Below are 19,547 nucleotides of genomic sequence, written 5' to 3'. Positions count from 1 at the left end.
ATGTCAAAGCTCACCTTATGCTGGATGAGGAGAGAGTCATTTAGAAGTGTATGCAGCACTGGTCTTTTACACTCCCATCTTCCTTTTTTGCATTTATGGATCTTTTTTCAGCTTACAGCTCTTAAAATTTCTGAAATTCTCCTACCCCATAATCAAATGGAAATTTAAATCAACATATGCAGGCCAAAAATACCCATTATATACCAAGCTTTTTTAGAAGAGATTGTCAGGACAATCGAGAGATTGTCAAATTTAAAAGGTTAAAGGGTGAGTGTTTGTTTCTTAGAATGAAGTTAATTTGTTATAGTGAGGGAAAGGTGTGCTGGTAGTTATTGAAAGCCTACCTTGCAGAAGACATGTGAAGAGTGGTTTTCAAAACACTTAAACATTTCAACGGGTGCAAAGTGTGTCAGTAGAGAGAGGTCACGTCAATAACTAATGTAATGTGTGTGTAAGCAATTGCTGTTCCTTTTCTGTTTGACTTAGTGGACAGACTTGTTGGTAGCTGGTGTTCATGAGGTGCCCAGTGTCTTCTATATGATCACAATTCCAGTGTGTTTTCAAAGGTTGGATATAAAGCCAGAAATTTGTGTGCATCAGTCATTATAATTATACTGTTGTTAGTGTAATCCATGGCATGAATTGAGGCAGACTATGTACAGCTGAGTGATACAATTCTTTCTACAGACTCTGTAAAGTTTATTAAAAGCAGCTGAAACAAGTTTTAAAATTTTTAAGGCTGCAGTAGCCTACTTCAAATAATTTTTCTGTGCTTATTTACAGTGATGGATGGAAAAGTATATTAACTTAGATACCTCTCCTTGAATATGACTTTGTTCCTTTTCTATATATTTTCAGAAAAAGATGTTGTGGTAGGCTTGACCCAATTCGGAAGTCCAGATTTAGAACTGTATTTTTAGAAAAGGCAAAGTAGAGAACACTTTGGGTTTCCATTGTAAGTGCTATTTAGGTCATTACTAGCCTGTGTCACTGTAGGCATCTGCTTAGATTGATGACCAATTCTTGAAGCATGTTCATGTAGTTTGAGCAAGCGATTTGCAGGTCCTGTTTCTTTCTGGAAATTATCTCTTTTTACATTTACATCTTTAGCTTTAGGAAATGTGGTGTTATAGAGAGATTTTTATATCTTTCATTGGAGTTTGAAGGCCTGTGGAAATACAAGGGGTTGATCTTTCTGCTCAGTTCAAAGTTTTGCAGGCTTGATGCAGAGATTCTGCGTATGTTTTGCTTGGCAGGATGAAGCTTGATGGGGGATTCCAACCACTGCTGCAATACAGAAATGTTGTGAGCGTGCACTAAGGAAGCCCTAGTTCCCTTGGATTTACATCCCCTTTGCCTTCTGTAGTAATCTCTGATTCCTTTCTTATGGTTATGATGAGCAGCCTTACAGGTAGCCTCCTTCATTTGCCATCTACATTTCTCCTTTCTCCTTCATTTGCCACGTACATTTCTCCTCTGTGCCCTCAGCTCTCTTCCCTTGCCCTTTACTCTGGCTGGACAGAAGGCAGCATGTGTCCTCCCTGCAGTTGGTTCTGAGTTGTCTGGATCGGTTGGTACACGAGAGCCAGCTGGCTGCAGACTTTCCAGGGACGGCAGCTGGTATGGATTTCTCTTCTCCATCTAACTGTGATTTTTTCACAGAACTTGTTGGAACATAGAAGCTTTCATAACAAGTCTGTGTAACTCTCATTTCCTTAGGAAACAGCCCAGTAATATTAGAAGGAAGATGTTTTTGCACTATTCAGTGCGATTAGAACAAGACATTAATTCCCTATTTAGACATGTACAATAGCAGGACAGTGTTTAGGAGAATAAACTTGACTTCAGGACAGTTTCTATTTTAAAGGGAGAGCTCTGGGGTTGTTCAGAGTCTGCTAGTCCTTACCTTTTATTCAGGAAGCACTCGAGTCTTTAATGACTGTTAACAGTAGAGTTTACTGGATTCAAACAGGACGTTGCTGTTTTTCTTGGCCTAGGCACAAAATGACTCATTCATTTTACAGTAATATCCTCTTGAAGTTGTATATTCTGAGTACAGCTGTGTCTCAGGCTTTGAAAGGTGGGTGTGAAATCATTGCCTGGAACAGATTACATTGTCACTGAACACTTTGTAAGAGGCATGTTTATTCTCTCTCACTGCAGAAGAGTAACTGAATTAAAATAAGTGCAGTGCCTCCTGCTAGCAGATAATCAATATTTTACTAGAACATGCAGAGCCCCACGTGATACACATTCCTGTTAATCCTTTGGGACTGGTGCTATTGCATAGTTAACCACTGGTTTGTCACCGAAAAGCTTCTATTCGGTTCCGTAATTTTCCTTTCAGCGGCTGAGCCTGTTATCAAGCTCAGCATCTTTCAGTTGTCTCTGTGGTTATATGTGACTGCTCCAGAGCTGTATTTTAGACTTCCCCTTCTGAGACTACTGTATGTATAAATGTCACTGTAACTCTGCACCTCAGCCTCCCTTCTCTGCATGGCAGGGGCCATCCAGTTTGTCTTGCTTTCTTTATTCTCCAGGTACTGCAAATACTAAAACTGGCATTCTGGCAAAATCCTGCTTATCTCCCTGCTCAGTTACCAATGTTAAGCTTAAATTTGAATGCAGGCTTGATGCCTTGTGGCAAGCAGCTGTTGGGAAGCTGAGTTAATGTAGCTAAAGGTGTAACGCTCAGAATCACTTTATCTGCTATTGGTAGTTAGAAGAGCTGCACCATTAATTTGTCAGTAGGTGTTGTAGCATTGGGCAGCAGCAAAATGATTGTACTTGTTCCCCTAAGAAAAGAGCTTCGTGCTAGTAAGAACAGAAGACTCATTTCTTTGTTCTTAGGCAGCAACAGCTGGATCTCAGGGCATTTTACTGTGCTGTCGTGCTTAACTTCTAAGCTACTAAGGATTTTTGCTTCATTCTCATACCACTCTGATTTTGCCTTTGGTGTTTTCTCCACCATCCTTTTTTCTCCCCAGTAGAGGAGACTTGACATTGTTTTAAAATTAACCTGTCCTGAGTAGTTTTCTGCCTTCCATTCCTATTGAGGTTGGCCACAACAGAGCTGCCCGTTGGACCCTGCCGTGTCAAGACACTTCAATTGAACCACATCCAAATCTTACTGCTTTTTCAGCCAGACCGTTTCCCATAGACAACTTTTTTTTCTGCTCCCTCTGTATATGTTGTTATAAGTCTTTACTGGGCTTTCTCATACTGGTTGCTACATGCTACAACTACTCCTTCCTTTCTCATTTTCCAGAAAATCACTTTTCTTTTTTCTTTTTTTTTTTTTCCGCTTTACTCCTCAGAAGCAAAACTTACCTCCTAAAATGATCACAGGTCCTAAAATCTTGCTGATCAGTTCTCTCCTGTGCATTTTCCCACGTCCTGCACTCTAATCCATTATTTCTGCAAGCAGCTCTGCACTTTCTTTACCGTTGCATGAAACATCCCCTGCACTGGACTGTGAAACTTTACAGGCCTCTCTTTGAGAGCTGCATCTGCTGTGGTGCAGAAGAGAAAGTGCTCACAGAATATGACCATATAGATATTCACTACACTCTTTGAACCATAAGTATTTTTTAGTATCAAAACGCAACAAAACTAGTTAATTCTGGGCTTGACTGACCTACTTCTAAATCTGCAAAGTATTGCTGCTTCCTCTACTCCCTCACTTCCATTGTTTGTTCTTGCTATGTCTACTTGTTGCTTTTTGTCTTTATTAGCCTGTCAGCTCTACAAGGCAGGGGCTGTCTTCTGCTCTGGGAGTTGCCAAACACAGTGGAGTCCTGGCTGCATTTGAGGCCTCTGGGCTCTCCTGTTCTTCAGGCAGAAAATACAAGAAAACAACATAATTTAAGGAAACATCTTTATGTAAAACAGGCATGTAGACTGATAGGGTCACACTGACATCCCACCTTTCTAGTCTGTGCAGGGCATTTTAGAGATGCACAGTCTAGATCTCACTGCAGCATTAGTGGAACAAAACCGAGGGCTTTGTGAGTCCTGCAGGGTTCATGTGTTGATAACACCATTCTTGAGATGAAAAATGGATTGGGAAGAAATGTCCATGCGGATGTGATACAAGTGGACCCTCACCCTTTTGGTTATTTACCAGACTCTGTTTGTTTTCACGAGTTCACCAACATGAGCTAATGGTGTCAGAAGGTTATAGGTTTTCAATTTGGCACTCTCCATGCTTTAAACTTATGATCTTAACTGTGAGTAAAGATCATTTGTGAACTGCAGGACACATGGTTTTATAGGTATACCTTTGGATCTCTTATGGCAGAACTTTTGCAAACTGTCAGTGTTGCCACAGCTTAACAAGGATTATGACTTTGGCTTTAGTGTTCCTGTGAAGGTTAAGTTTTACTTAAGTCCTACAAATGTTGTTAGCACAAGCAGCAAATGAGTATCAAATTCAGCACAAATGTCATTGGTTTTTTTGCTTCGAAGTATGAGTCATTGGCTCAAAAGTGGTGTTCTTGTCATTTTTAGATACTTCCCCTTTTTCTTTCTCTTGACTTTTTGGAGGAGGTGAGAGACTTGCCAGACCCCTGACATCATCTGAGCCAATCTGGGCCAGCCTTCACAGATGAGCAGAGGTCTCAGAATGAAGAATCCCTTTCTACAATTTTTTTGCAGAAGTTGGTGCTAGATTAGGATGCAAATTGCTCACGTCATTGTGGAAGGCACTATAGTGTAAATTCAGCAGTTGCCTGTTCTGTTTAGCCACCAATGTACCAATTTGCATGTGTAGGCATGCCACTGTGTGTGCAGATCAGAATGAACTACGGCTTCGTGTACTCACATGCTTCCCCTTGGCCCAGTTGCTAACTGGGCATGGGAAGATGCCAGAGTATTGACAGTATAAGGGATGTGTGTGGGGAACTGATGGTTCAGTGTTTGGTAAGGCCAAAGGGGAATGTGACAAAAGAGATGGAGGTAGAGAGTGGGATAGAGAGCAAGTCAGCCAAACCAGGCTCAGCTGCTTCCACTGCTCCTGCAACTGCTGACTTCAGGCAGAAAAACTTTACAGAAGAAACCTCACAATTTATTTGATTTGGGCCCCTCATGACAAGAAAGACAGTGAGGTACTGGAGTGAGTCCAGAGGAAGGCAATGAAGGTGGTGAAGGGTCTGGAGCACAAGTCTGATGGGGAGCAGCTGAGGGAGCTGGGGTTGGGAGGGAACTGGAGAAGAGGAGGCTGAGGGGAGACCTCATGGCTCTCTACAACTTCCACTGGTGTAGTGGTGGACTTGTCAGTGTTAGGTTAACGGTTGGACTTAATGATCTTAAAGGTCTTTTCCAACCTAAAGGATTCTATGATTCTGTGATTTTAATTTTTCTTAAAGATTTGGTGTGCTGTTTCTTGAATTGTAAAAGTAAGTTCTTTGTGAAAATGGCACCACTGCAAACATCAGGACAATGTGGATGTAAAAGAAAGAGACAATTTCTGAGCCATGTACAGAGGGAACCTGGTTTCCAGTCTCTCGCACTCCTGAAAGCATTCAGTAGTTTCTTTCTTGCAGTGGGGTCACAGAGCATTTCTTCTCTCTGTGTCCTCTTGTGAAGGCTGTGAGACCTCAGCTGTGGGAGACTGGACGGACATATGTGTGCACACAGTGAAATCAAACTTCACAAAAATGTAGCAAGAAGTGGGGCAGCCATCTTTAAAAATGTGCCAGCTCCTGTATTAATGAAGAGGAAAGTTTCTAGCAGCAGAGTTTGTTAGCCACAGTGTTAAGGAATCCTGATGCTGTCACAAATTGGAAGCTATTTCTCATTAGTTAGAAAGTCTGTTATCAGGCAACAAGCGCAATTCCCACAGTATTCATGGTTCATTTTGGGGTGCTGTCTGGAAGGTGAACTGGTGTTGACACAACAGTCTTGCTTCAGTGAAAGTCAGGACTCTGGTTCCTACAGACTTAAATGGTGATGTTTTACAGGTGAGCCACCAGCCCAAGGCTTTTAGCTGCCATGGGCAAGTGATAAGGCTCAGTCTCTGGCATGGGAGCAGCATAAGGAAAACAAATTGAGCAGTCTCTTAAAAACAACACGAGAAAGGTGTGGTAAAATAGAAGCTTCAGTAGCTCAGTAAACACTACCGGAAAGTTACCTGTAGCACTTAGCAGTGAGTTATGCTGCTGTAGCTGAGTGAATGATGATAGCCAGCCACTCCAGGAGCACAGGATGATGCATGTGGGACCACCTGAGATAGATTTAGGTCTAAACAGTGAATGTTTTCCTAAGGGATTGAACAAGTTTCTCACTGTTGGTAGGAAAGAAACAAGATCAAAGCAGTTATAATAGAGAACTGGTGTGCCAGAAGGTGAGGTCTGGAGAAGTCAGGAGCTAACTTGCTGGTGCTTTGTAAATGGCACTGTGTGCCAATCTATATTTTTAGGCACCCATGCCCTTCTGAACACTGAGCCTCTGTGGTACTTCTGGGATGTACATTAGTGCACCGTATCAGGAACAGAGGATTTCTTTCACATGCTTATGCTGTGTTGCTGGTAGATATGGCAGTGCACTTGGTTAAATCTGAGAGCTGCAAAGAGCAGTGGTCCAAGCATTCCCTGCTTGTGAACACTTTTGTTTAAAGGAAGACATCCTTGGAGTAGAGGAGGAGGAAGGGGAGAGTAAAGGCAGGAGAGAAACATTGAATCATCTTGCTTCTGAACTCTAAATACAGCTTTGATTGCACAGCAAAGGCAGGGAGAACTGATGCTCTCTGCCTGTGATCAGAACTGCATGCAGTTGCCTCTAACTTTCTCTGTATAATTCCCAGATATTCCTCTGTACTGGGAAAATCAGTGGGAGCTGCATGGATGTCTCTTAAGCAGTCCTGAATCACAATGGTTGCAGTAGGAGCCCAAATGGTTTATTGGTAGAGAGCATCCAAATGCCAGTCACTGCCACATCTTACTGACCAGGCTTAGCAGATCTCTTCTGACCCATTTCTTTCTTCTCTCTGTTGCTTAGCAACAGATGCAGCATGTTAATGTTAAAAAGGCTGGAAAACAGGCCTTCAGCAGAAGTTGCCTGTTTTCATAGGTTTTATTTCCTTGAGGGCAGACATTGGTAGTGGTTCTGGTGAGTAATCACCCTTGTCATGGTCTCATATGAGCATTCAAATTGCTTTATTGTATTGCATGCCCTGTAAATGAGCAGAGCTCTTAGAATAAACTGCTTCTACCCACTTCTGACTTCCAGGAGGCTGTTTGGATCTACAAAAGGTATCTGAACACGTAAAAAGAGGGGGAGACTGCAAATTCTGCCTGTGCATTAAGCTGGAGGGTGCCAATTCAGCAAACAGTAAACTGCTTTTTTAAATGGAAATGTCTTTATGATCTGCCCAGAGCAAAAAGTATCAATCTGAGCTGTGAATAACAGGCAGAATCAATTCTAGTAATTAAATACCAACTTTGTGACTACCGTATCCCAGCCTTTCTTCCCAGGCACAGGCAGTGTTTATATCATCTGATTGTAATGTATTGTACAACAATACACTACTGCTTTGTGACTATCTTGAAGAGAGCTATCTCCACCTGAGCTATTTATCTTTTATTAGAAAACACCATGAAAAGTGTTTGTGATAAGCCTTGACCGTGCTGTTCTAGATAATGCACATGCATAATCACAAGTAGCATTTAACACCTACAGCTGAACAGAAGATCGTTGATGGGGAGAGCTATCAGACACCAGTGAGATGCTCATTGGCATTTGTGATGTGTGTATGCTGAGTTTACCAGTCTAGCTATCACCAGGCTTTTTAGTGGGCTTCACAGCAAAAGCAACAACAGTGAAGAGAGTTCCCAAGTTCAGGGAACTGCTCCTGAGAATGAGGACAAGCAGGCGAGTCACAGCCATGTAGCAAGTCTGAAGTTGGTGGTTGTGGTCAGGGCAGGACACTGCTTCAGCATGTGTCTGAAGTGCAGTATGTACCATGTCACACGAGTGTTTAGAGTGCACCAATAAGTTGTGTAGTTCTTATCAGATGCTCCACTTTTAAATAAATAGGCATTGTTTACATTTTGTTTATGCATCCTTCTACTGTTGGACAAGTGGGTCAAGACTAATGTGAAGCATCTAGTATATAAATGTTGACCGCAGTATGTGCTCTTCAACATTACGTTTGTTTTGTTTGCAGTGAGTGCCATAATTCTTCTGACCGGATCAAAGTGCGAGTGTGGGATGAAGATGATGACATCAAGTCTCGTGTCAAGCAGAGACTGAAACGCGAGTCAGATGATTTCCTGGGGCAGACAATCATTGAAGTCCGTACCCTGAGTGGAGAAATGGATGTGTGGTACAACCTTGGTAAGCAGGGCTTTGGGATTGAAAACATGTCACATGTTAGTTTGGAAATGTTTGAGAGTGCCTGAGTTCATATGGACACTTTGCAAGAAAGGAAAAAAAGAAACAAAGCTCACATGATTTCAAGGGGCATATGATGGTGCTGTGGAGCAGCTGCAAGAATTTGATTGCAGTTAAAATGAAGAGGAGTGTAACATGTCGGAAGGGTGATGAGTTTTCCCTTTCAGGCATTGAAAAGTACAATGGGTAAAATGCTTGGAGCAGGGTTGCATTCCACCTGTGCTGGAGACATGTTTGCTGTCCTGTGTCCTTTTTTGTGCCAACACAAGAATTTTAGCAGTCTGTAAGACCCGCAGGTACACTGCAGTGGGCTGGGAAGTTGTTGAGACCTTTCCCAGTGACCAAAATAGAAAGTTGTAGAAAGTACTGGCAAGTAACCAGATAGTGCTGAATTGACAGGCATAGTAATAATCCTAGGAGGTCCAAAATGTTCTTGATAGGGACAACCAGCAATTCCCAAGAGCTCAGGACTATGGTGAAATCAGGAACAAATTCCATATCAGTCAGCGCTGTTCTCAGAAAAGGGATCTGTCCTTGGTGGTTCTATTTCACCTGACTGAATCCAAGATCCTATAGCACATTTGCTGTCAGAAAAGCTGTCTTATGTCCAGAAATGTACATAGTTCTAGCTAGATCTGTCATACTGAGGGTGTATCATGGCAGTTGTTTTGTTGATGTCTACTTGGTATTCAGTGTTTTAAAAGAAAAAAGTCAGAAAGTTTTCTCCATGGTGACACTGATCACAAGCTCAGCCTGAGCTTCCAGCGGTTTCTTTTCCAGTGTTGTCACCCCAAGATAGCTCTACTGTGAACATGAACAATGCCTATAATTGCTGATGATTTTTCCTTCTAGAGAAGCGAACAGATAAGTCTGCGGTGTCCGGGGCTATTCGCCTGCAAATCAGTGTGGAGATCAAAGGCGAGGAGAAGGTGGCTCCATATCATATTCAGTACACTTGCCTTCACGAGGTAAGAAGGAGGTTCAGCTCAGTCGTCACCATGTTCCTTCTGTCTATTGAATAAGCAATTTTCTGACCTTTATTCCTTGAAATGTTCCTCCTTGCCCTAGATGAGCTTTCTTTTTCCTGCTCTGCAGGCTTGGAAACATTCTGAATCATCAGACCTGCATTTCTCAGGGAGGCAAAGAAGGATTTAGACTCTCTCCCCCGCACTGGGGGCTGACTGGCTCAGTCTGTCCCAGCTGTGCTGCTGTCAGGCACAGATCAGGCATTGGTCCAACTCAAAGACCGCCCCACCTCCCCCGCCCCTAAGTTTAACGTGGAGAAACCTCTGAATCTCCTTGAGTGATGTTTTCAGCATGTACTGTACCTATGCCTTTCTTTAGAGAAGGCATACCAAAATGATTTATGGGTAAATTCTGGTCTAGGGAGGGCTTTGACTCTGGCTATTGAGTGATGCAGGTATTGGTGGTATAAATTCTGTGCTGCTTCAGTGTGTAGCTATGAACAACTGTTGGGGGACAGAAGGTAAGCTGTAGTTACTGGGTACTGAGCTGTCTCAGGGTGGACTGAGCCAGGCAGGCAGTGCTGGAGAAGTTGGGAGAAATCCAAATATGACTTGTGAGAAGGACTAAAGGGAAAACCTTGTCTCAGAGAGATTCATGGTGCCAAGTCCATCTATCAAAGAGAAGGCAGGTGGCAAGGTCAGTCTCTTAAGTGTAAGAGTAGTCAGAGCCCCTTTCATCTGACATACAAGAATATCATGAGGTCTAGTGAGGTTTAAGCAAATTCAGACTAGAAAAGGACAGATGTATCAGAGTGGAATGTTTGGCTATGGGAACAACATATTTTTCCAGATGTTGGAGCCTTGTGGTGTCTTCTGGCCTTACCAGGGAACAGACAGATATGAAGCTTAGAAAAACATCAGTAGGCTTCTTTTAGTAGGCTGTCTTGTGTACTTCAATATATATTTATTGTTTTTTAATTCACTGGTGGCTTCTGTTTGGTAAGCTGTTTCATTTTTTTTCCATCTGAACATGCATGATCACTTGCTGCCCTTCTTTTTTGCGCATATGTCTAAGTATCCCCTTCTTTCATTTGTGTATCATAAAATGAAGATGATTTACCACTAGAATAATTTAATCAGGAAAAAGAGTAGTGTAAAGCAGGGTCCTCTAGCTTCTAATGAGATCATTAGACTCTTGCATCCCTTACTACAGGGAGCCAGCTGTCTGAAAAGCTGATGAATCTGTAAGTGACGTGAATTTAAGGATTACTGAGAAACCCACTGAACCAAATGTGCAATTTCTGCACAGTAATGATAGCTGAAAGCCTTCACAGTGTTAGATAAAGTGAAAGGTTATGTTGAATAATAATGGAAGTGTCTCATTGTTAGGGGTGATCGTAAGGATGTCCTTTTCAGAAAAAAAATAAATCTCTTTGAACTGTTCTGCTGTGTAATAATAATTACAAAGCCGATATAGAGCTGTTACGTCAGCTAGTTTAAATATCTTGTCCATGTTAGGGCATTTCATTCTGAGAACAGAAATGTGTAGGTTTCAGGAAGCTAATTAGTCTGTGGTTTCACTGCACTGAAGCACTCCTCTGCATCATTCGCAATGTCTGCTGGGTAAAGTTGTAGGTATGCATGCCAAAAATTCAGCTAGGAGCACTCAAGAAGAAAAGAAGGTAAAAACATAAAAATACTTAGTGTTTTTTAAGAGAGAGGAGAGCAAAGAAATTTGTGTTAGTGCCACCTTCTCAGCAGTTCCAAGCTCTTCATGAAACTCTCTTGGAGGCTTCAAAAGCCTCACATATCATTTCATTCCTGTTTTGTATTTCAGAACCTCTTTCACCATCTCACAGATGTGCAGGGGAATGGGGTGGTGAAGATCCCTGATGCCAAAGGAGATGATGCCTGGAAGGTGTATTTTGATGAGACAGCTCAAGAGATCGTGGATGAATTTGCAATGCGTTACGGCATTGAATCAATATACCAGGCCATGACGTAAGATGCATTTCATGCCGTCTTTAGTGCAGTGTAACTGCATTAAAATAGCTGCAGTGTAACTAATTGATGTGACTGTTAATATTTAGAAGATGAAATGTGTTGGTAATGGAAGGCTTGGCAGTGACAGCTGCTGTTTATGGGGCTTACTGTGAGCGGGAAGAGACTGCTTGTCTCTGAATCACTGGTTTCCTCAAAGTCTAGAAATTTGTCTGACAGAGTGCTGGAATTAAGGATCTATCTGAACAGTTTGTGTGAGCACCGTTAAAACTAATTCTAAGGAATTACACAAACATTGGTAGTGTAAATGACCATATTTTATTATTGATAGCTGAGCCATTCCTGTTTTAAGACTTCAGAATCTCTATTTGAGCACTCTTCTGTTAAAAAGTTATTACCCAAGGATCCCACTGACGATTTCTGATGATGTGAGAAGGGATGAGGTTTTCTGAAAATGTTTGTCCTACCTGTCTGTTGTAGCAATTGATACAGTTCTTTGAAGTCAGTAATTTCCCAGGTGCTGTTGAAGGCATTTATAAGAAGTTTTGAGTTAATGGAACCACTGATTTGTCCTCTTTTGAGCTAGGCTAATATGCAACTTGATCTTCAAAGAGTGTTTTCCTTGTCAGTATACTTTTACTTGGATTTAGGATTAGCCGTTCTTCTTCTCAAAGACTAGTAGCGCTATGCTTAGCTCATTTCTTATTCCAAATGTGATATTAAATACAGCAGACAGAAGTGAACTTTCTCACATTAGAAGCTGAAGGTTTTGGGGTCTGGATCCTTGGATGAACTATGATCTGTACTTACGTCACCTTGCAAGCACCTTTTCTGCCTGTTGATTTAAGCCAAAGTGGAAAAGAATTGGAAGGTGCCTTCAGAGCTCCAGTCCCTGCTTGTAGCCGGGCTAACTTGGAAGTTGGACCAGACTGCTCAGGGCCTTTTTCAGTTTGTTGAACATTTCCAAGGATGGAAATCTACCACCTCTCTGGGCTCCTGTCCTCAGGCTGTATTACTCTAGGGAAGAAATTCCCGGTTGAAATACAAACTGGAAAATTCTATTTTGAACTTCTATGCTGTAACTGCTGCATATTGCTGCTTATGTTTTGGTCTTCCCTCTGAAAGGATTTTGGCCTTGCTCAATCTTGTCACTAACCCTCCCCTCTCTGCTAAGTAGTCAAGACATTGATTAGATCCCCATTCCTCACATCTTCTCTTCTTCAAGCTAAACAAAACCAGTTTATGTGTCTGTCTCTATTTACCGAGTGCCTAAATGACCAATTGTTACATAGGTATCATGTAACGAGCAAGTTAGCATTCAGTGGTCAATATCATGTTTGAAATACTGACTTGTGAATTCCTGTGAAATTTTCTCACTGGAGTTTTTTTGGTTATAATCATTTGTAGGTTAACTAGTACAGAAGCTAGTGTGTGATGAGTCAGAGGGATGGAACACCTCAGAGGGGTCCCTCAGAGGGCTGGAGCACCTCTCCTGTGAGGACAGGCTGAGAGAGTTGGGGTTGTTCAGCCTGGAGAAGAGAAGGCTGCAGGGAGGCCTTAGAGCAGCCTTCCAGCAGCTAAAGGGGCCTGCAAGAAAGCTGGGGAGGGACTTTTTACAACAGCATGCAGTGACAGGACAAGCGGCAATGGCTTTAAACTGGAAGCGGGAAGATTTAGATTAGATAGAAAGAAGAAATTTTTCAGAATGAGGGTGGTGAAACACTGAACACGTTGCGCAGAGAGGTGGCAGGTGTCGCATTCCTGGAAACATTCAAAGTCAGTTTGGATGGGGCTCTGGGCAGGCTGATCTGATTGAAGATGGCCCTGTTCCTTGCTGGGGAGTTGGATGCAATGACCTTTAAAGGTCCTTCCCAACTCAAACCATTCAGTGATTCTATGAGTCCCTTAGGGAGAAAGCTACATTTAGAAAATAGTTCCTAGATTTAGTTTGGGAGCTCAGTGAGGATTCCTACTTAAAAAGGACTGCTTAAAAATGGCCCAATTCTCCTGTCTGTTGAAATGATCTTCACTTGCTATGTCCCATATCAGACCTCTTAAGCTCTGATTTTTTTTTCCCCCCTTACATCTAACAGATTTTCTTTGATTGTTTAATCATTTCACAAGCCCGGATGCTTCTGGCATAATTTTGAGGTTTCCTGCAGGAGGGTTCCTTGCACTTTGATGAGGGCAGTTAAGTGGGAAAATGTAAATGAACATGCATGCTTCTTGCAGGCTGGAAGGGTTAGCCCTAAGGAATCACATATCAGTGCAGCATGGAAATACTAGTATGTGATCTCGCTGCGCTTGAATGCTTTCCAATTGCTGCTGCCTCATGTCATATCAGAACCTGTGGCTGCCTCAAGTGGCAGCAAATTATGTAGATTTCCTTGTGTCAGGCTTGGTTCTAGGAATTGGCATCAGGACCCAGGGTATTACCTAAGTCCCAAGCTCTTGGCAACAGAGTTGAAAAGCTATTTTATGATCTGGAAAGGGCTGTAATGAAGGGATTTCTCTTGTTTTGAGCACATCTGTTGTCTAGATGGTATCTTTCTGAAAAAGCTCTGAGATGCTGGAGATTTGCAGAAAGGGTGAAAATGTAACTTTCCTCTGTTCATGGTGCCAACCAGAGTAAGGGAGCTATTAAAGGGACAGAGTCAAGTTGTGCTACACAAAAGAGACCAGAATTACTTATAGAACTTTTTGTTTGCAGGCATTTTGCATGTCTCTCCTCTAAATACATGTGCCCAGGTGTGCCAGCTGTGATGAGCACCTTACTTGCCAATATCAATGCTTATTATGCACACACCACTGCCTCCACAAATGTGTCTGCTTCGGACCGCTTTGCAGCATCTAATTTTGGGGTATGTTTGCATGTTTGATGATATCACAATTGGACTTCTGTCATTTGCCCATGGTGCTTCTGCTTTTCAATAAATAACATGCTCTGTTTAAGGAACATTAAATCCATGAGGAGTTGGAAGCTCTGGAGCTCTTCTAGACTAGACAAAGAGCTCAGTTTTATTGTCATCATCATCATCTTAGCTATTAATCAGTGTAATGCATTGTGATGTTTATTCTTCGTGTTCAAATTACACTAGAGCACAGATGGTATGGAATGAGCAAATAATATTAAACTCTACATGGTGGCGCTGTTGATAAAATACGCCATGCAATCTGATCATTTCAGAACTTTGTTTTTAAAAACAGCAATTGCTTTAAGAAAAACAAAAAAACAGTCTATCCCCCTAATGGTTTGAATGTTTTTCGTATAACGTGTTGGAGTTAAGCATGCTGGAAAAGTATTTGGAAAAGCTTGTGCTTCCCATCAAGCTGAGAATTTATAGATTGAATGAGGAGGTATTCAGGATGCCAAGTCAGAATCCAGTGGAGGGACCTGACCTTGAGAAGACAGTCACGAGAAACCTGTTAATACTTGTCACTGAACTAATAGATAAGGTCTTGGAGCTGTGTCATTGCTCTAAATTAGACCCTTTTCTGACTGTTCCTTTATTCATCTCTGAATAAATATTTTCGCTTAAATATAAGCTTGGTGCAAATTGCAGACTAGAAATCAGAGGGTTTTTTGTTCTGCCTCTACTTCAGAGTGATAATGGAGTATTTTTCTACAATTCTCATGTTACACAGTCTTCAGAAATAATTACAGTCTAAAAGTAAATCCAAGAATCGAAAGAAAATACTGTTTGCACAATACCATGCATCCATACTGCTTCCTCCTGCTCTCCTGAGATCTGACACTTATTCCCTGATATCCTGCTGCTTATTCTGAACATTGATTAGAGAGTGATAATATGTGATGTTTATTGGTGTTTTCTGCTCAACAGAAAGAACGATTTGTGAAGCTTCTGGACCAGCTTCATAATTCACTTCGGATTGATCTCTCAATGTACAGGGTGAGTGGGAATAAACAGAACCCTTTCAGGTATTCGAGTAGGCAGAGAGGAAACACCGTTTGAGTTTCTCTGATGTTTCTAACCTTTTGGGTAGTTTGTGTCTTACGGAATTGTTACGACAAACTTATTGCTCAAATACACCATTTTGTTTTCACCATGGGTAGAATTTAAACCATGTTTTTTCCTTCCATTATAACTTCGTCAAGACTTCTGAAATAATTTAAGGATTGTGAACTATGCTTATCTCTGATTCTCTCCCAGAAACGTAAGTACTTCAGGTATCATCTACAAAGGGAAAACAGACTTGTTCTCCCCCAGTAAGACAGAAAACTTTTAGAGGACTGCAGCCATGTTGTCACTTATTTTAGGTTTGGCAAACTCTATTCACTGTCCCTGACTCTGAATCTACAAGATGTGCTCTCAGGTTGAGATCCTCCCCGACTTGAGCAGATTGGGAGGAGATGAGTTTCAAGTGTTGGCATCAGTCCATCAGGCTTCTTAAACACTCTAGTTTCTTTCTTTGCTACTCCAAAGTCAACATAGTCATATCACGTGACTTGGCTTTTTTTTAATTCCTTGCTATATTAGTTTAATTAGTGACTAATTCATTGAAAAAAATTAAAAATGGTGGCAAAATGTGAGCTTTGATTTTATTTATTTAGAAGTAGATCCTCTTCTGATTAGTGCATTTATCTGAAACACAGTAGAACAGAGAGAGGAGAGAAACACAAGCAGACTAAGAGAAGTGCATTAGGAAGACAAACAAAAAGGACAAGGGGCAAGGTGCAAAAGAAGATAAAAGGAATGTTGTGTAAAGAGCTATTCTAAAACTACATTACTAGTAAGAGAAGGTGTAAAGAGAGCACTGATCGGCTGAGTAGCAGAGGGAAAATTATCAACATATGGCAATAGGAATCTGTAGTGGTGATGCCTTTTTTGTTTGCTTGGTCTTCAATAATTGCTGCTTTCCTGTGACTAATGCACCTAAACCTTGGACAAACAAGTAAGATCTTACATAAAGGACCAGGAAAGATTGTGTAGTTTAAGTAATTTAGGTGTTATCTAACTGGTAGTATATTTAGAGAAAAGGCTGAATCAATTTGGGAGCTCTTAGTAATTATTTTAAGACCCCTGAAGGGCAGGTTAAATTCTGGAAGAAAAAGGTGTTAGTTTCCAGCTTTCAAGACAGGAGATGGCAATTTGCAACTTAAATTACTGAGACTAAGCTTTCCCCTTCCCCTAATTTAATCAAGCTATTTGTAAGCACTAAAACCAATGAATAACCAGCAGTGCAGATTCGTGAAAAAGAAAATGTGAAACCAATGCGTGTTTCCTCCAGGGCAGGGTGGCAGGTGAGGAGGAGAGAGGTGGAGCCCTCTCAAGGGTACCTCTAAGTCATCCACTGAATAATTATTTTGAAAGTGTTTTATGAGCAAATGCAGTTATTCTGTATGCATGTCAGTTGTTCTTCTTGTTGGTAGGTTGCTAGCTGACATAACTATAGAGAAGCTTGAATTTCAATACAGATAATGGTATCTTTTCCGGATTATTATTCCTAATCAAGAACATGCATTCTGTACCCAACATTCATCCAATGGTTTATGTTTAACTCTTGACCCATGGAAGTCTTTGATTTTGGTAAACACCCTCAGTGCCAGAAAGTCCGTGTGTGGACAACTTAATTTTAAAAGGAGAGCTGTCTAGGAATGAGCATCTCCAAATGACTGTAAAGAGCATTAAATTTCTTGTGGTGGTTAGCTCAACTGTAGCAATGCTCAGTTGCTGTCAAGAGACAGCATATTTGTCTGCAAGTCCTCAGGAATAAATGAAAACTTGTTCCACTCTGCCCTTTTTACCTTTGTCTCTAATAATGTGCAAATATGAAGAGACTATCCAAGTCAAGGCTGCCTTTGCTATTTTACTTTCAGCAAAACCAATCACATCGGCTTGAATGTAAGAACATGCTGAGGAGCATGAATACTGTTAAAGGGCACAGGAAGAAAAGAGTGGAAATGTAGGAAAGGGCACAGTGCCTGAGGTCAGACAGGGAAGAGTTTCTTGCAAGAAGGGAAGCTTACTGCATTCAGCATATGCATTTACATGCATATATATACATACATACATATATGCACACATTTGTATCATACTTGGAAGGGACAGTGAGACTTCTAATTTCAGTGGAACCCAGAGAGTGGAAGAGGAAGCAGTCGCTACAGACAGTGGGGTGCTGAGCAGAGTATGTGAAATAAATGCATTAGATCAAAGGAGGCAATGAAGGATATATGCTTATCTTGGCAGACTGGATCTTACAGGGGACTGAGTGGTTACCATGGCAGTGCTCGTTTTCCCTTCTCAGTCCAGTTTATTTCTCTGGAGAGGTTGCTAATATACCAAACCTCTTAGTGTCTCAGAAGAGAAGCCAAAAACCAAGTGGTAAGTGCAGAAAGGAAAGGACCCACACAAGCAACCTCAAGCAAGAGGCCAGGGCTGCGGGTGGTGAGGCTGTTGCTCCCTGCCTGCTCCTTCTACAGCCAAGGAGATATCTCCTGCTGCTGAGGGTTGTCAGTCTCCTGGTATACACAAACTTTACATTCATATGAGAAGCTGTTTAATTAAGCAAACAGATAAGCTCCTGCAGCAAAAAGGCCTTATTTATTGAGCATTGTTTTGACTGGTACAAGCTTCTCGAGCAGGAAATGTTTCCAAGACACTTTCCTTATTTAGCACATGCTTGAAGCCTTGCATGGATCTGACTGTGCTTTCCAACAGGATTTCCCTTTTTTGTTGACAGAATAACTTCCCAGCTAGCAGCCGCGAACGGCTGCAGGACCTGAAGTCTACAGTGGATTTGCTGACCAGCATCACTTTTTTCAGGATGAAGGTAGTGTTATGGGTGGGGATGGGAATGGGACCTCTGCAGTTTTTGCCTCAAGAATTGGTTTCCCATTTTCAAACCGTTATTTCATGTCATTGTGCTTTAGGCACTTAAGGAAAATGGAGATCATCTGCTGACCATGTAATAAACATCCACGTTTTATCTTTACTTCACTGTATTTTGCATCTTGAAGATGAAAGTTGTTTTTTCCCTGGTGTTCTTCAGTCATAAATGTGGCACAAAAGAATAAAAAAAAAAAAGGGGTGGGAGAGAAAGAAAATTATCTTGTTTTAGGAAGATAATTTACTTTTGTTAATAGCATTAGGAAGTTTTCCTATGAAATTGTCTACAACATCTGTGAGTCACTACCATCTCTTTACCATCTTTCATCTTGTAAATATTTTAAAATTTATTTCTTGGAGGGTAAGACGCTGAAATGGGATAGCGTCTCTCAGTAGAGATCCAAGAGACTTGTTATGAATACTCATGTTCTGGTTCTGTAGTTGTTTATTGTTTTACCACTGTGTAATGGGATTATTTTTAATTCCTGATTTGTTTCCAAACTTTTTAAAAAATATTGTTGTAGGTTAGCATGTGTCACTTAGTAATTTTTATCTTCTCAAAAACAAAGCAAGTCTGTAATTTGAGCTATTTCAGAAATGCTTTAAATTTTAAGCCCTAGGGTAAATGATGCTTTAGAACTTTATTTTGAAAGTGTTTATTCAGACAATGTGTCTGTATTGAAAGTTTTCTTTATAGGAACACTCTGAAAAATCTAGATAGTGACAATATAAAAATTGTCTCAAGTTAGAGTTTTATTCTCAGGTTAATGCCTACGTATCTGTTTAGTTTAAAGTAACCCTGCAGTGTTTTTTCTAAAGCAACATAACAATGAAATAATCAAAAGAGCTGTTGTTGCAAGAGGAGAAGACGCATTGTTTGGGATGTCCCAATGGATTCTGGTGTACTTTAAAGTTCAATAAAGCTTGTGATGAAAGATGTCCTTAAAGAAAGTTTTTGTATTTAAAGGCATGTGAGTGTTTGGTCTTCAGCAAGACTTTCCAGATCAAATGTGATGTGCTCTGCTAGTCTGTTGCATGTGCTTCCTGTGTTGGAAAAGATTACTCGCTGGCTTCATAGCAAATTCTATAAATTTAGCAGAAATTGTGTGTGCTTGGCCCAGATTATACACGTATGAAACCACATGATTTATTTATTCTGAAGTATCTTCCTTGGCACTTCAAAATCTCTTTTATGCTCCAAACAATCCTGCAGGGACACAAGTGTTGTCACTGCTGTTTCATGCCTGGGGAGAGCAACCAGTTCATTGCTTCAGGTCACTGATAGCATAAGTGGCTGAGAGCAGATCCACCAAGTCTTGGGTAGTTCCCAGACCGATGACTT

General features: G+C 41.2%; 1 protein-coding gene across 1 annotated transcript in view; it reads left to right on the top strand.

Annotated features, from left to right (window-relative positions):
* Positions 1–19,547, top strand: part of LOC104157843 (protein unc-13 homolog B-like) — a gene marked incomplete at its 5' end in the record, with an annotated part of 186,843 nt that overhangs the window by 117,045 nt on the left and 50,251 nt on the right. Inside the window, 6 exons of the mRNA XM_009695336.1 lie at positions 8,165–8,334; positions 9,244–9,359; positions 11,194–11,357; positions 14,068–14,218; positions 15,200–15,268; positions 18,060–18,149. Of these exons, the coding sequence (XP_009693638.1) occupies positions 8,165–8,334; positions 9,244–9,359; positions 11,194–11,357; positions 14,068–14,218; positions 15,200–15,268; positions 18,060–18,149 (760 nt within the window). The remainder of the gene's footprint in view (positions 1–8,164; positions 8,335–9,243; positions 9,360–11,193; positions 11,358–14,067; positions 14,219–15,199; positions 15,269–18,059; positions 18,150–19,547) is intronic.

Source organism: Cariama cristata, unplaced genomic scaffold, assembly GCF_000690535.1.
Source record: "Cariama cristata isolate BGI_N322 unplaced genomic scaffold, ASM69053v1 scaffold32130, whole genome shotgun sequence".
NCBI lineage: Eukaryota > Metazoa > Chordata > Aves > Cariamiformes > Cariamidae > Cariama > Cariama cristata.
Note: the sequence above shows the minus strand (reverse complement) of the source record. Positions and strands in the feature narration are given on the sequence as shown.